Source organism: Tinamus guttatus, unplaced genomic scaffold (genome assembly GCF_059628265.1).
Source record: "Tinamus guttatus ecotype Peru unplaced genomic scaffold, ASM5962826v1 Tinamus_guttatus_pri_ptg000029l, whole genome shotgun sequence".
Taxonomy (NCBI): Eukaryota; Metazoa; Chordata; class Aves; order Tinamiformes; family Tinamidae; genus Tinamus; species Tinamus guttatus.
Genome location: NW_028288563.1, coordinates 103,822 through 120,886, shown reverse-complemented (window position 1 = coordinate 120,886; position 17,065 = coordinate 103,822). Strand labels below are relative to the sequence as shown.

Below are 17,065 nucleotides of genomic sequence, written 5' to 3'. Positions count from 1 at the left end.
CTATGAGGCGGAGTTCACACGGAGACAGCAGAAAATTCTGATCAATTTAAGGAGGTTATGGCCACGGAGCAGAAGCTGGCCAAGCTAAGAATCGTCCAGTCATAACTCTGTTACTAGCTACTGTCATTTGTAGTCCTCACCAATAAGTAGCAGCCACGACGAGAAAATCTCAGTATAAATAATGTACTTAGAGAACAATAAAGCATAGTTTGCATTGCATCTACTGCGGTTCTTTGTGGTTTTGGCTGCCACTGGATAGAAATTGTGTTAGTGCTGTTTGTGTCTGTGGTCTTTAGATCTGTATTGTGTAATATATATCAGCAGAGAGGGCTGAATAAGCACAACAAGAAAGTGCAGAGTTTGAAAGCAGGAAAGCCAGGAATAACTGAGACTGCGGCGCCCACCCGCCCCACCAGTGTAGGACTGGGAGCCGTACTCTGACTTGTATCCTTGGAAGCAGACTAGGGAAATACTTTGGCATAGGAAACAAGAATGAAGCGATGGCCAAGCTCCAGTGCGACTGGCATGGAAGGAGCAGCAACGGTCCTTACAAATTGTAAAAGCCTCTGTTGCTCCTGGAGCGAAGGCCTCCTTAATATATGGAAATCCCAAGCAATTTTTGGGGAGGAAACCAAATTGAAGTTGTACAAGCATAAATAGAAATGAAAATAGAGAATCTCCCAAAATGATTGTATTCAGTTATCATAATTCCTGTTGCTGAATATGTAATTGGAATTGATATTTTAAAGGGACTGACTTTTAAACTTTCTGACGCCTTGTAGCAATTTGGAACAAAGAACTACATTAGTACCCAGACAATTTTAGTCAGAAAAGTAAAAATGCCCTCTGTGCAGATTCATGCCGCAACTAAATCAATAGCCACGATACAGTACAAGATTCTGGGGGCATGAAGACATTTCGCAGACAATTAAAGACCTAGGGATGCAGCAGTTATAAACCCACTACCACAGCTTGGAATAACCCTGTCTGGCCCGTCAAAAAGAGTGACAAGTTGTGGAGAACGACTGTCGCCACGACTGCTACAGGCCCTCAGAGAGAGAGGTGACCATCACTTACATCAAGGTCTGGCATGGCATATGTCCCCACCGCTCAACACCTAATGGGTGGCAGCCAACAGCAGAGCTCAAGTTTCTTCTTGGTGGCGAACACAGAGGCCAACCCAGTCTCGCCCTTGACTATGGTTCACCAGGACTCCAGGTAGCAGGCCCATAATGCTTGATTATTCTTTCAGGAGGCTACTCAGTCTTCCCCCACTTTTGTTTTCCACCTATATTAACCTCGACAGATCGCTTGTCGCAGGCAACCTCTCTCTCTCCCAGATTACCATACTCCGATGTAATGGGAGTATTACGAATAACAAATTCGTTATCCTTAAATGGATCATATAGATTGGTGGAATTTGGGGGAATTGGCTTCTCCTTACTCTTAGAGATAACCCTCCAGAACAATATAATTAAAAATGACATAGACATTTTAACCAAATTATATTACAATCAGCATCTGGTTCACATCTTCTGTGGGCGAATCTGGGTCACTTGCTTCTTCTTGAAATGAAACAAAAGACTTCTCGAGTTAGAAAGAGGGAACAATCCAACAATCTTATGGATTTTCCCATGGGTGTTTTTTGCCTTCCAGGTGTATTTGTTTATTGGAGTGTCCAATACCAGTGGTACCGCCCTCACGGCGGGGATTTCAACCAAGACAGGCTGTCCTGGGGAATAAGATGGATCTCTAGGGTGATCAGGATCATGTGGGGTTGGTATGATCTTTGGAGCGTTTGGGTAAAATGTTGTGATCTTTGGACATCCATTTATTCCCCAGTGACTGTTAACACTGATCACCACATCCCACACCTGCTCAGCCCATCCTGGCTCATGTGGTTTGAGGAATTGTTTTCATAAGACCGTTCTTTCCACGATTCCATTCGCTTGAGGGTAATATGGAGTATGAAACACCCACGAAATTTCCTCCTGAGCTGCCCACTCCTGGACCACTTTAGCTGTATAATGTGAGCCGTTATCTGATTGAATTGACTGCGGTTTGGGGAAGATTCCAAACCATTCTTTCAGAGCCTTTATGGTGTTTTCTCCTATTGCCTTAGCACATGCTTTAGCTTGCACTAATCCAGATACTGTGTCTGCGCCTGCCAGTACATAGTGCTTTCCCTCTGACCTTCGAAAGGGGCCGATGCAATCAATGTGCCAGGCCTCCCACAGGCCTTTTCCCTCTCTCAAGTGCAGAGGGGCAGCTCCCAGAGGGTGTCTGTCCAGATGGACTCAGCATTATTTGCAAGAAGATACACAGGTTTTACACTCCTCCCTTGTAACCGGCCACCCTCGGGCTTGTGCCTCACAAAACAGCTCCTTCGCTCCTGAAGGTTTCCGTTTTACATGTAGCCATTCCAAGAGATGTTCCCAATTCTCCGCTATCTGGGTGTTTTGTAGGGGAGCCAGCCCGTGCTAGTTCATCCACTTTGGCATTCCATCGATTCACCGCGGTGTCATCTCGTTGATGAGATGCTATCCAAGCTACTGCAAATGCCCCTTGTTTGGCAATGGTAAGAATATCCTGCCATTTTTCCTTTTGCCATAGAGATATTGTATTGACCTCCCATCAGTTTTATTCCCAGAATGGAAGCCACTCAGTGCAGCCTTTAAACACGGCATAAGACTCAGTACAGATATAGACAGGAGAAGCAGCTTGAGCCTCATGTGGGAAAACGCTCCACAGAGCGGTTAGTTCTCCTACTTGTACACTACCTTCTCCTTCAGTAATGATCTGTTCCTCAGTACCTATCCAAAGTGCCACTGCTGGATATTTCCAAGTTTTTCCCTCTCGCTTTGACGAGGCATCCGTAAACCAGACATTCTGCAATTGTTCAGAAAACAGAAGAGCTACCTGTATTACAGATCATAACCCGGGTGTTTCTCTATCCAAGTCCACCTCATCTTGTATACTGAACGCCTTTGTGGTTCCTTCAGATACAGAAAAAAAATCACGATAGTGTTCTATTTGTGCGTACCATTTTCGCACAGAGTCTCTCAGAGCCACCCCATCAGGGGGTGGGGTTCCTGCCAATACTGCTTTAATCACTTTAAATGGGCCTCTGAGCACTATAGGTTGTTGCCAGATAGTCCGTTCAGCTTCCCTTAGAGCTTAACTAACTACAAATAAACCTTTCTGCCAAGCTGTATATCCTTTTTCAGCGTCTTTAAAGCTGTGAGAATAAAAACCAATGGGCCCACTAGGTCCCTCTGGACCCTTTTGCCGCAAACGGATTCACAGTCCAGTCTTGGCAAATCCCCATTCAGTTTGAACTGGATCGGATGGGTGAGTGGGACCAAGGGCCTGATAGGCAGTCGCTTCAAACACCAACAGCTGTAAAGCCTCATCATGAACCTGAGTCCATTCCCACTGAACTCTTTTTCGCAGTAAGTCGTACAGGGGTCTGGCAGTAATTGAAAAGTGAGCAATATGCTTCCTCCAGAACACAAGCAACCCTAGTGCATGCTGTAAGTCTCTCTTGGATTCTGGCATCTTGATCCGGTCAAGAGAGGAAAGGGTATCCGGTGGGATACATGTCATTCCTCCCACCCAACCCCTAAAAATGTTACCTTACTTGAAGGAGCTTGTATTTTCTCAGGTGGAATTGTCAAGCCTGTACTTTCTAAGTGGTTGATGATGTCCTTCTGGGTTTCTCTAACTTCTTCCACCTGACTCCCTCCTATCAGCACATCATCTATATATTGATAGATCTTTACTTCCGCCCTTAGGAGGATTTTTTGTAACTCTTGCGCTAGAGCATGGTGGGCCAGCGTCAAGGAGTGCTTGTATCCTCGTGGGAGTCGTGTAAAGGTGTACTGGTGTCCCTCCTAGGTGAAGGCAAAACAATCCTGGTCCTCAGGTTGTAAAGGGACCATGAAAAATATATCCTTGACATCGATCATTGCCATAACAGGATGAGATTGTTCCTGAATGGTCGCTCTGAATTCAGCAATGTTAGTGGACCTGTGTTGGCATTCAGTCTCCGGTAATCTATAGTCAATCTCCATTTACCGTCTGCCTTTCTGAAAGGCCACGCTGGGGAGTTAAGGGGGGAGTGAGTGGAAACTGCAACCACTTGTTTCTCTAAATCCCCCAGAACTGGTGTGATCCCCTCTGTGGCTCCTAATGGCAGTGGATAGGGTTTCAGATCTGTCAGTTTGGAAGCGGGGAGGGTAGGCGCCACTTGCAGCGGATATTCCGGTCAATTGCCTGATCTATACAGGCTGGACAACTGGGCGGTGAAAAACCTCATGCAATTCAACAAGGCCAAGTGCAAGGTCCTGCACCTGGGGAGGAATAACCCCAGACACCAATACAGGCTGGGGACTGACCTTCTGGAGAGCAGCTCTGCGGAGAAAGACCTGGGTGTTGTGGTGCATGACAAGTTGACCATGAGGCAGCAGTGTGCCCTCGTGGCCAAGAAGGCCAATGAGATCCTGGGGTGCATTAAGAAGAGCGTCTCCAGCAGGCCGAGGGAGGTGATCCTGCCCCTCTACTCAGTCCTAGCGAGGCCTCATCTGGAGTATTGTGTCCAGTTCTGGGCCCCACAGTACAAGAGGGATGTGGAGCTGCTGGAGAGAGTCCAGCGCAGGGCCACAAGGATGATCAGGGGCCTGGAACATCTGCCCTATGAGGAGAGGCAGAGGGAGCTGGGCCTGTTCAGCCTGGAGAAGAGAAGGCTGAGAGGGGATCTGATCAGTGTATATAAATACCTCAAGGGAGGGAGCGCAGAGGACAGTGCTGGTCTCTTTTCAGTGGTGGCCACTGATAGGACTAGAGGAAATGGCCGGAAGCTGAAGCACCAAAAATTCCATAGGAACTTAAGGAAAAATTTCTTAACAGTGAGGGTGACAGAGCACTGGAACAGGCTGCCCAGAGAGGTTGTGGAGTCTCCTTCTCTGGAGATCTTCAAAACCCGCTTGGATGCAGTCCTGTGCCACGTGCTCTAGGTGACCCTGCGTATGCAGGGAGGTTGGACTAGATGATCTCTAGAGGTCCCTTCCAACCCTAAGCATTCTATGATTCTATGATTCTATGATCTGGGAAATACCAAAAGACCACGAATTTCCCTGGGTATCACGCCACTGCCTACCCTTCAAAACATCTATGCCTAGAAGATTCATCTGAAAAGAGCCTACGGCCACAGTGGTCTTGACAGGCTCTTGTTCTTCTGGTAACCATAGTGTCACTGGACTCACAGGCACCGACTGTGTTTTTCCCAAGGCATTTAAAACAATTAGCTTCCTGGATGGAATCGAGATTCCACATCACTCTGCTTCAGTCCACATTAGTGCGGTAATTTGTGCTCCTGTATAAATTAAAAAGGCTACCGGTCTTCTCCTTGGTCCTACAGCAACAGTAATCAATAAATCCCCTTTCGTATTGCAGGTGACTTGTCTTGCAAACATCCATCCTCCGCCTCCCCCCTCACCCTCTGGGAGAGGAGGAATTAGTTTCCCGCCCTGGCCTTCTTCTCAGCCAGCTCCTCCTCAAGGTCTATTAAGGGCGTGGCACTGGGGGTTGATCTGAAAGAGGCCGTTTGCCCTGACCATTCCTGCACTAGTCGTTCTAATTCCTTGGTTGGGAGTCCGTCCATCGAATCCCGGGGAATACCTTTCTGAAGCCCTAGCCGCAACAGCTCGTTTCAGGTTGGAAGATTCTCTCTCCCAGAACTGTGATTTTGGATTGACCCCAAATCTCGGCCCTTCACGGGGGATGATCACCGCCCACTAACCCGTTCTGCAGCCCATATAACCCTGGTTTCACTTCTTTGGGACAATTCGGCAACAGGGCCGTATTTTCTCCCCAAATTAATCAACTCCTGGGCGATCTCTCCCCATTTCCATACTTTCCTCCCTGGCCACTGACAGTCAGGGGTCACCATCCCCTCCAGAGCGGCTTTCTCCATCACGGGTAATGGAATCCCAATGGGTTTCAGGGAGTCAGGAAGTCCTCGTATCAGGGGAGTCATTCTCTCTGGGTCCACAGGCAGCATCATTAGGGAACGCTGGTTAGGCTTCAGCTCCTGATCACACATCATCTGGAGACAGGCCGCCTTTTGCACAGTTTCCACTAACTGATCCACCGTCCCCGTTAGGGCAAGCGGATCTCCTCTTTCCAAAGGGGTCAGCCCTCCAGCCCAATACGCAGCTCTCTGAGTCAATGACCATGGGGCTCAGCGATCGCCAGCAGTCAGAAACACAACCGGACCCCGATACCCTTTTCTTTCTTTTTCTGACAACAAGATTCCATCCCCTCCTGACAAAGACACTCTCCACACATACTCTGTCTCTGATTCCTGCGCAGTTTTTGCAAAATCTTTTCTCAGCTTTGCTAATTCAGTTGCAGTGAATGGGACTTCTTTGGTGGTAACCTGAGGATGTTCATCGCCATAGTCCTCATACACATACTCTTGTTTTAATCAGTGGACACGTATGGGGTGGGCTTTTTACAGCTTCTTTGGCCTTCTGTAAATCTCCCTGGGGATAAGTTTGCTGTGCCCCCTTCTCTGCACGTGTCATTTCTATTTCTGACAAAGTATCTACTTCCCTCAAAAAAGAGTTGTTTCCTCAACTCTTTCTTTAATATCATCTTTTGGTTTCTTTCCTCCTCCAACAATTGTTTGTTCTCCTTTAGCTGTTCCTGCAGAGTGTTTACTGCCCCTTGCAGGGAGTGGATCACCGTATCATCTTGACAAAACTTCTGCTTTCTCTCTTCCACCGCATCTGAATAAGCACAACAAGAAAGTGCAGAATTTGAAAGCGGGAAAGCCAGGAATAACTCAGACTGCGGCGCCCACCCGCCCCACCAGTGGAGGACTGGGAGCCCTACTCTGACTAGTACCCTTGGAAAGAGACGAGAGAAATACTTTGGCATAGGAAACAAGAATGAAGCGATGGCCAAGCTCCAGTGCGACTGGCATGGAAGGAGCAGCAACGGTCCTTACAAATTGTAAAAGCCTCAGTTGCTACTGGAGAGAAGATGGGCTGGAGAGAGCGGGGGCGAGGATCCTAACATCGAGGTCTACGTTGTCTCCGCAGGGACACCCGCTGAGTTAGGAGCCTGTCAGCAACCCTGTAAGCCGCCAACTCGAGAGAATGTTCAGTCTCAGGATCCTGCAGGCAAGTATTACCTCAAGAGTAATTATTCATACTTTGCTTCTTTAATGTGGTTTCACCTGAAAAAAGACTCGCCATAGCCACCTTTTTGTGTGTGATTATTGCCGAACCCCAAGCCCATTCGCAACCTAATTGGCGACGAGGATGGCATTCGGCAATTGAAACAGTGGAACTCACTAGGGGAGTGCACAGCTATGTGAGGTTGTGCCACTGGATAGAAACTGTGTCTGTGCTGTTTGTGTCTGTGGTCTTCAGATCGTTATTGTGTAATATATATCAGCAGAGAGGGCGGAATATGCACAAGAAGAAAGTGCCTCCTGTTGGTAGGAGGCTGCTGCTTTGCAGGACCGCAGGACCCCTTTGGTGCTCCTTCTCCCATTCTTTGAGAGCACCAAGCTGTGGTGCATCTGCTCAGGATGAGGAGGTAGTTCAGGGTGTGTTGCGGGTGCTGAGAGCGCCCGTGATAGGGTTGCTGTCCTCAGAGCACGCCAAGAGGACCTGGATCTTTCACTTCTGTGAGGGAACTGCCTGCCACCCTGTTAGAGGTGGCGGCTGGTCCATCTCTCTTGATGGGAACACAGGGAGTGCGGTCCTCCTTGTCCTGCAGAGCTGTCTTCTGCTGCAGAAGGAGGCACACAGCCGCTGAGCCCAACATGCATGGAGTGCAGAGCACTCTGCTCCGGCTGAGCCCCTGGCGCCTGCTCTTGCACTGCTCTTGCACCAGGGGAGCAATGCAAGAGCCCGCCAAGTCCTCCAGTAAATGCCACGTTGCAGCTTCCCAGAGGCTTTGGTATTTAGCAGGGGAGAAAGCAGGCAGAACCTTGTGGAGTGACCTGTTTTCAGCCCCTCTCCTGGCACAGCCGGAAAGCTTTCCCTGCCTTGGCATGCTCTTGTGCCATGCAATCGGGAACTTTGAGGCAGTGCCCTGTGCTGCGAAAGCTGCAGCTGCAGCACCTGGGGCTGCCCTTGGAGCCCAGGGGCCCTGCCCTGTTGCCTGCACCAAAGACAAGAGCCGTCCTTCCCCTCCGGCAGACAGCTCCTTTGATCAGGAGTGGTGCAAGCACAACTGGCTCTTAGCGGCGCTGAGGCAGGAGGCAGGCTCGCTGCACCTGCACAGTGAAGGTGGCACATCTCTGTGCTGAGGGATCACACGAGCTGTGGGCGACACCTTTCCAAGAGGCTCTTTGCTTCCTCATGCCTCACAACTTAATCGAAACAAGTGAACAAGTGCCCTCAGACTGCCTGGAAGAGCAGAGTCCTGCTTTGCAGAGAGCCAGCTGCCCCTTCTGCCTCTCTCTACATGTGCTCAGCATGCGTAGCTTGTGCAGCCTGCCTCAGGAATGGAACTTCAGGAGCCACACATAGCACCAAGGTGAACTGACACAAGACAGACTCCTTTATTGTGATTCACAGAACCTCTCTACTCTCCTGGCTCAGCTGGATCCTCTGAGCTGCCATTATGCCATGAACCTGCACTCGGTAAAGGCAGGTGTACTCGTGCTTCCCCCAGTTGCTCTTCACCTTGAATTTGATGAACTGGAAGGCTCTGGGAAGCTGCTTCTGTAAAGGAAATGCAGTGTTAGCCCTGCTGGGAAGCAAAAAGTATCCCCGAGCAAGGAGGCAGCCACGGGTCATAAGGCAGAGCCACAAGGCACAGGACTCTTTGGGTCACCCTCTGTTGCCCAAGCCCTTGCAGGCTAACCCAGCTCCTTCCTTGCATTGTGCCCACACGCACTCACAGTACCTTGAGGTGGAAGGTCTGAACCGCCTCTTGCTCCACATCATATGCAAAAAGCCCCAGGAGCTCTTCTTCGGGGCCTTCCTCATCCATACCCTTAAAAGCAACCGACAAGGATAGCAGGTAATGCTCAGGCAGAGCCAATGGAGAAGAGCCCGCTCAGTCACCATTGGGAAGCCTGCATTATGTCCCACTGCTCTAGCAACAGGTGGGTTGAATCCCAGAAAGCACAACGCTGGAGAGGCCAAAGCACTCCAGAGCTCCCCACAGGCCCATGCAGGATATGCTGCTCTGCAGCAACAAGGCCGCCCTTCTTGGAGAGGAGGCACCAAGACAGTGAGGCCTCCCCTGGCCCTTCCCTCCCAGCAGGTGCAAAGCAGAGACTTACAAAGACGGCAAAATCTTTGGGGGCACTGCTGACTTCCCCGGATGGAGACACTGCCTTTGAGATGTGCTCCACGGTGACAGCCACTGGCCAGATGTGCTGCGGCAACCGTATGACCACTTGGCCCTCGGCTCCTTGGAAAGCCCAGCACTGACCAGGGGAGGTCTTCGGCTGCAAGCAGAAAGCAGCCCCCTTCAGCGGCAAGGCACTCCAGGAGCCCACACTGGCACACTGGGGGCTTTGCAAGAAGCGCACACCTGGGGCTGGCGTTGTGCATGGAGAGGCACACAAGGGGCGCAAAGGGGCAGGAGGGCACTGGGCACCTGTGCTCAGCAGACCAAAACCCTCAGTAGGAAACATCTCAGAGCGAGTGACTTCCCAAAAGCCGCTCTCATCTTGCACGCCATCGCGAGAGAGCTCAGGGCTCCCTGGGGGAGGCCACGGCAGAGCCTTCAAAGCCTGAGGCAGTGGCAAGGCCCTTGTGAGCCCCCACACTTCTCCAAGGGGACAGACCCCAGCAGACCCTCCTCAACTGCCCTCTCTCAAAAACAGGGGCCTTCAGCGTGGAGGTGGCAAAATGCAGCTGCCAAGGACAAGGTCCCCAGAAAAATGCCACCAACCCTTGCGGGCACCTTGCTGCTGTTCTTGGCTTCAGCCCTGGTGGGAGTGCAGTGGCCAAAGGCACGCGGTGGTCAGGAAGAGGGGCAGCGCAGTAGGGCTCAGCGAGCCTGGGGCTGTGAAGGGAAGTGCTTGGCCTTGGTGCCCCCGCTAGAAACAAGGAACTGTCTCGGACGTCCTGCATGCTCTCCATGCTGTTACCTGCAAAATGGTGTCCGGAGGATAGGCCTGGGTAAAGAAGACTCGACAAAGCCAGCAAGATACAGAGTGTCGCCCACTGTAACTCTCCGATGTGCGGGCTCTGTCGATGGTGGCCCCTGAAATACACATGCAAAGCAGCTGCCTAGGACCCTCCAAGAGCTAGGAGAAGCAGTGAGCTAGCACGGATCTCTGAGGCTGCAAGCCCACCTACGCAGTCTTTTGGGGAGGACCATACAGCAGCCCAGTGCCCGCACACTTCCCAAAGGCTTACCTGTGCTTTGCAGAGCCCAGTCAGCCATCTCAACATACTTGGCCCCTATCTGCTCAAGAGCTGCCCGGGTCAACTCAAGAAGGGCCTGAGGAAAACATTGCAAAGGTGGAGATGGAAATTAACGCAGAGAATGAGAGCAGCTCCTCAATGGGCACGTCTGCATGAACACTAAGTGCGAGGCAAGGGCAGCCGCACGGTGCATCGGCCTAGGGCATCTCCCGGTGGGGAATGGTACCACATCTTTTTGGTGAGCGCTTTGTGACGAGTCAAGGGGGCACAGTGGGAGAACAGCAGTCTCCTGAGCCACAGAGTAGACCTTGCTCAGCTCCCCGCTGCCCCAAGGAGCCCTGAGAGACACCTTTGCCCCGGGCAGCAAGAGGACAGAGTCACTCTGGAAGGGCCGAGAGGAAGCAGCAGCGGGGAGCCTCCAAACGAGAGCAAGGCCTTGCATCAGATGACAGTCTCTTTACCTCTCTCTTCTCAGCGTCCATCTCCCTCTCCTCCAAGACGTCTTCCACTGAGCGCAGGATGGCCTCATGTTCGTGCCTGATCTCTTCATGCAGGCGAATCACCTGCTTTTCTAGAAGCTCCCGCTCTCTCTTTTTCTCCTTCAGCAACCCCAACGTGTTACTAAGGACAAAGGGAAAGCAGGTCTTGTGCAGCACCTGCGCAGCCCCTGCAGGCAGCTCCCCAATGCACTCACAAGCAGCTTGCCACCTTCTTGCCCCCATCCCCTTCCCTCTCTCGCATTAACAAAGGCTTCCCTTGCACTCTGAGCACAGGCGGCAGCCTGCAGCCCTGCCTATTTTTCCATTCAAGCAGGTGCGGGCCAAGGAAGCGCTCTTACCTGAGAGCTGAGAGCTCAGCTTCAGGCACGCTGGCTTTATCCTGCAACACAAAGGGCCTCCGTGAGAGCAAGTCCCACGAGCAGCATGGGCACTTCCCACAGGATTCTTCCCTAGGAGGCAGAGTGCCTGCTGCTTTCAAGCACTTGGAGCAAGGCAGAGGAACGAGGCCTCTCAGCAGCCGGTGTCTTGGGGCAGCCCATTTCCTCTTGGAGCACTTGCAGGCTCCAGGAGCTAAAGCAAGAGCAAAGGCACCTCCTGCCCAATGTCTCTCGTCTGCTGCCTATAAAGCCACAGAGCTGACTCCAGTGGGGAGATCTTGGCCTCAGAGCTCATTCAGCAGCTATGCAGACACAAGGACAAGCACAAGCATCGACACAAGTCCCTCTCCCGCCCTGATCTCTGTGAGGACTAGCCCTCCAAAGCTGCACCACATTCTGAACTTTTGTAGGGGAAGCAGGAGCTCTGCTCTACGGCCTTCACAACGCTTTTCATTCCCATAACAAGAGGCACGTACCTGCAGCGCTTCCTCTTCACACTTGGTCTTGGGGAGGAGCAAGACCCAGCAGTAAACGCCAACTGCAAGTCACAACATCAAGAGCTTCTGAAGCAGGGAGGCACTTCTAGCCATAACGCTCCTAAGCACTCCATTCTTTCACACTGCCTGAACCCATGGAAGGTAGGAGGCAGGCTGTGCTCCACCTAAGTGACCCGCCCTGGCATTCCCAGCTTCCTATCTTGGAGATCTCGGGATCTGCCGCCTCTCCCTCCCCCTCAAAGCTGCCCTCCAGCATGCCTGGGCAGCCCCACCAGATGGTTGGTCAGCACTGCTCACCAGCAAACACTGGGGCCAGCAAGAAAAGGATCTGGATGAGCCTTCTGCCACCCCGTGCTGAGGAGACGCATGGCCTGCAGGAGAAGGAATGCAGGTGTTTTCCCAGCCTAGAGCTGAGCTTTAGTGTCCCGCTCCTGTGCCTGGGGGCTTCACTTCCGCCAGGTTTCCCAGTGCGGCAGGACGGTGAAGACCCACGGGCTTTAGGAAGCTCTGCGGTGGAGCAGCCCTCCCTGTGCGCGCTGAGGCCCGTGAAGACCTCTGGCTTGCACACACAGTCCCTGCCCGGTATCGTGTTCTGGCCCGACACGGTGTGGTGCCCCGGGACTCTCCTGAGGAGAATGGGCTGTGCCTTGCGCCCCGAAAGGCTCTGCTGGGCTGCCTGGCTCCCCAGTCTGGAGGGCAGTGCTGCCCACAGCCCAGTGCTCAGGAGCGCTCTGGCCCCACCAAGGAAGCTGCCAGGATGCGCACAGGGCTTCTGCTCTTCTCCCTCCCTGCTCTTTGGGCCCCATTGCACCCACCGGACCAGACCGGCTGGCATCTCTGCTCTGCTCCAGGTAAGACTCCAGCAAAAGAGAAAAGGTCGCTGATCTGCAAAGACACCAACGCCTCTTCCCAAGCACTTGCTGGCCTCTGCAAACCTGTTCACTCGCAGAGCGACAGCCCTCTGCGCACTGGCCTTTTATGTAGGGCAGCTGAGGGTGAGGTCACAAGAGCCGAGTGCTGTGAGGTCAGGGGCCGCCTGTGATGACCTGCGCAGAGGGGTCTTAGCACGGAGTGAGGCCGCAGTCTGTGGCCTCTGCTGCGGCCTCTGCAGTCTGTCAATGCCGCCCTTGCACTGGCAGGATCCAGCGTGGACACAGGCGTGCCGACCGGGTGCTGAGTGTCTTCCTCGCACTCTGCCATCCACTCGCGCAGGAAGAGCTGATGCAGCCCCATGCAGGTTTGGGCTTTGCTGACGCTGGAGCATATTCCCAGCTCTTGTTTTGCTTGCTCTGTGCCAGGGCACCCAGGGCCCTTTGCCCCGGCCAATGATGCCGCAGCCTGTTCTGCTTTTCCTGCTTGCACTCAGCCAGCGCCAGGGCAGCTCCGCAGGACAGCCCTTTCCTTTGACCATTGCTAAGGTTCAAGGAGGTCTAGGTTCTCGGCACGCTTGCTGGGGGTGCTGGCAATTCCCACACCCTTCTGGTGTAGAGAGCTCCTGAGTAGGATGAGAGTGAGGGGAGCTCCAGAGCAGCTCTACTTGGGAGCAGCTGCTCTTTGCACTTGGAGGAATTAAGCAGCAACCTTGGAGCTCAGCGCTTGATGCAGTCTCTAGGCATGGAGGCTTGTGGCACGTCTGCCCACTTCTGCTCTTGCCATGTCGTGAGCACTTTGCTTCTAGGCTGCCAGGTGCTCACGCCTCCTTGTCTAGCTCTTCCTTTTGCTCCTCAGTGTCGCTGCTTGCCGCTCCGAGCAGCAGGCTCACCAGGCAGAGCAGGGCTCCCATGGCTCTAGCGCTTCTCAGGCTATCTTCTCTCTGCCCCGCAGCACCACCCTCCAGGATGCCTGAGGTGGGAAGGGACATCTCGCAATGCTGCCCAAGCCCCTCTGCTCCCGAAGGGTCACCTAGAGCATGTTGGCCAGGACCGTCTCCTGGGGACTTTGGACCCTCTCGAAGGATGGAGAGGCCACAAGCTCTCTGCGCCATCTGTTGCGCGGCACAGTCACCCTCCTAGGAAATAAATGATTGCTCATGAGGAGATGGTGGTCCAGTGCGTGCCCACTGCCTGGCGTCGTGTTGCTGGGCACCACTGAAAAGAGGCTGGCCTCATCCTCATGAGACACATTAATAGCATCTAAAATCTTCTCCAGGCCTAAGAAGAGCACCTCTGTCAGACTTTCCTCATAGACGAGGTGTTTCTGTGCCTGCCTTATCCTGCCTCCTAAAAAGCAGCATATTACAAAGTTATGTTACATCTTAAATTTCCATTCTTTGGCCTCTTCTCTTGATCTTGCAGAGTGTATAGCGGCCACCAGTAATTAGAATACTGCACAAGTTACTTACACTAACTGTCATTCATGTCAACAGCAGGCCTATTGGCCTACACTTGCCTCCTAGATGGCCCTTGTCAGGGATTGCACCTGGTCAGTGGAATCCATGGCTCCCATAGCAAAGAATGTTAGCCTTGAAAAGATTAGCGTGAATCTATGAGGCGGAGTTCACACGGAGACAGCAGAAAATTCTGATCAATTTAAGGAGGTTATGGCCACGGAGCAGAAGCTGGCCAAGCTAAGAATCGTCCAGTCATAACTCTGTTACTAGCTACTGTCATTTGTAGTCCTCACCAATAAGTAGCAGCCACGACGAGAAAATCTCAGTATAAATAATGTACTTAGAGAACAATAAAGCATAGTTTGCATTGCATCTACTGCGGTTCTTTGTGGTTTTGGCTGCCACTGGATAGAAATTGTGTTAGTGCTGTTTGTGTCTGTGGTCTTTAGATCTGTATTGTGTAATATATATCAGCAGAGAGGGCTGAATAAGCACAACAAGAAAGTGCAGAGTTTGAAAGCAGGAAAGCCAGGAATAACTGAGACTGCGGCGCCCACCCGCCCCACCAGTGTAGGACTGGGAGCCGTACTCTGACTTGTATCCTTGGAAGCAGACTAGGGAAATACTTTGGCATAGGAAACAAGAATGAAGCGATGGCCAAGCTCCAGTGCGACTGGCATGGAAGGAGCAGCAACGGTCCTTACAAATTGTAAAAGCCTCTGTTGCTCCTGGAGTGAAGGCCTCCTTAATATATGGAAATCCCAAGCAATTTTTGGGGAGGAAACCAAATTGAAGTTGTACAAGCATAAATAGAAATGAAAATAGAGAATCTCCCAAAATGATTGTATTCAGTTATCATAATTCCTGTTGCTGAATATGTAATTGGAATTGATATTTTAAAGGGACTGACTTTTAAACTTTCTGACGCCTTGTAGCAATTTGGAACAAAGAACTACATTAGTACCCAGACAATTTTAGTCAGAAAAGTAAAAATGCCCTCTGTGCAGATTCATGCCGCAACTAAATCAATAGCCACGATACAGTACAAGATTCTGGGGGCATGAAGACATTTCGCAGACAATTAAAGACCTAGGGATGCAGCAGTTATAAACCCACTACCACAGCTTGGAATAACCCTGTCTGGCCCGTCAAAAAGAGTGACGAGTTGTGGAGAACGACTGTCGCCACGACTGCTACAGGCCCTCAGAGAGAGAGGTGACCATCACTTACATCAAGGTCTGGCATGGCATATGTCCCCACCGCTCAACACCTAATGGGTGGCAGCCAACAGCAGAGCTCAAGTTTCTTCTTGGTGGCGAACACAGAGGCCAACCCAGTCTCGCCCTTGACTATGGTTCACCAGGACTCCAGGTAGCAGGCCCATAATGCTTGATTATTCTTTCAGGAGGCTACTCAGTCTTCCCCCACTTTTGTTTTCCACCTATATTAACCTCGACAGATCGCTTGTCGCAGGCAACCTCTCTCTCTCCCAGATTACCATACTCCGATGTAATGGGAGTATTACGAATAACAAATTCGTTATCCTTAAATGGATCATATAGATTGGTGGAATTTGGGGGAATTGGCTTCTCCTTACTCTTAGAGATAACCCTCCAGAACAATATAATTAAAAATGACATAGACATTTTAACCAAATTATATTACAATCAGCATCTGGTTCACATCTTCTGTGGGCGAATCTGGGTCACTTGCTTCTTCTTGAAATGAAACAAAAGACTTCTCGAGTTAGAAAGAGGGAACAATCCAACAATCTTATGGATTTTCCCATGGGTGTTTTTTGCCTTCCAGGTGTATTTGTTTATTGGAGTGTCCAATACCAGTGGTACCGCCCTCACGGCGGGGATTTCAACCAAGACAGGCTGTCCTGGGGAATAAGATGGATCTCTAGGGTGATCAGGATCATGTGGGGTTGGTATGATCTTTGGAGCGTTTGGGTAAAATGTTGTGATCTTTGGACATCCATTTATTCCCCAGTGACTGTTAACACTGATCACCACATCCCACACCTGCTCAGCCCATCCTGGCTCATGTGGTTTGAGGAATTGTTTTCATAAGACCGTTCTTTCCACGATTCCATTCGCTTGAGGGTAATATGGAGTATGAAACACCCACGAAATTTCCTCCTGAGCTGCCCACTCCTGGACCACTTTAGCTGTATAATGTGAGCCGTTATCTGATTGAATTGACTGCGGTTTGGGGAAGATTCCAAACCATTCTTTCAGAGCCTTTATGGTGTTTTCTCCTATTGCCTTAGCACATGCTTTAGCTTGCACTAATCCAGATACTCTGTCTGCGCCTGCCAGTACATAGTGCTTTCCCTCTGACCTTCGAAAGGGGCCGATGTAATCAATGTGCCAGGCCTCCCACAGGCCTTTTCCCTCTCTCAAGTGCAGAGGGGCAGCTCCCAGAGGGTGTCTGTCCAGATGGACTCAGCATTATTTGCAAGAAGATACACAGGTTTTACACTCCTCCCTTGTAACCGGCCACCCTCGGGCTTGTGCCTCACAAAACAGCTCCTTCGCTCCTGAAGGTTTCCGTTTTACATGTAGCCATTCCAAGAGATGTTCCCAATTCTCCGCTATCTGGGTGTTTTGTAGGGGAGCCAGCCCGTGCTAGTTCATCCACTTTGGCATTCCATCGATTCACCGCGGTGTCATCTCGTTGATGAGATGCTATCCAAGCTACTGCAAATGCCCCTTGTTTGGCAATGGTAAGAATATCCTGCCATTTTTCCTTTTGCCATAGAGATATTGTATTGACCTCCCATCAGTTTTATTCCCAGAATGGAAGCCACTCAGTGCAGCCTTTAAACACGGCATAAGACTCAGTACAGATATAGACAGGAGAAGCAGCTTGAGCCTCATGTGGGAAAACGCTCCACAGAGCGGTTAGTTCTCCTACTTGTACACTACCTTCTCCTTCAGTAATGATCTGT

The 17,065-nt window shown here is 51.2% G+C and overlaps 1 protein-coding gene and 1 pseudogene across 1 annotated transcript; both read right to left on the bottom strand.

The window, feature by feature from the left end:
• Positions 1-5,515: 5,515 nt before the first annotated feature.
• LOC148596137 (uncharacterized) lies at positions 5,516-6,587 on the bottom strand (annotated as a pseudogene).
• A 2,004-nt stretch (positions 6,588-8,591) lies between these two features.
• Positions 8,592-13,013, bottom strand: LOC148596136 (SUN domain-containing protein 3-like). The gene is made up of 9 exons (XM_088529748.1): positions 12,912-13,013; positions 11,760-11,786; positions 11,245-11,285; positions 10,868-11,027; positions 10,398-10,482; positions 10,127-10,242; positions 9,311-9,478; positions 8,929-9,018; positions 8,592-8,744 (listed from the first exon to the last, which is right to left on the bottom strand). The coding sequence occupies exons 1-9, from the start codon at positions 13,011-13,013 to the stop codon at positions 8,592-8,594; spliced, it is 942 nt and encodes a 313-aa protein (XP_088385874.1).
• Between the last annotated feature and the right edge of the window lie 4,052 nt (positions 13,014-17,065).

Coding starts and splice junctions, on each gene's coding strand:
- LOC148596136 (XM_088529748.1), bottom strand. CDS start 13,013: ATGGGGCTGCATCAGCTCTTCCTGCGCGAGTGGATGGCAGAGTGCGAG. Junction 11,787..12,911: donor CCACGCTGGATCCTGCCAGT/GCAAGGGCGGCA, acceptor CTCCTCCCCAAG/ACCAAGTGTGAAGAGGAAGC. Junction 11,286..11,759: donor GTGAAGAGGAAGCGCTGCAG/GTACGTGCCTCT, acceptor TTTGTGTTGCAG/GATAAAGCCAGCGTGCCTGA.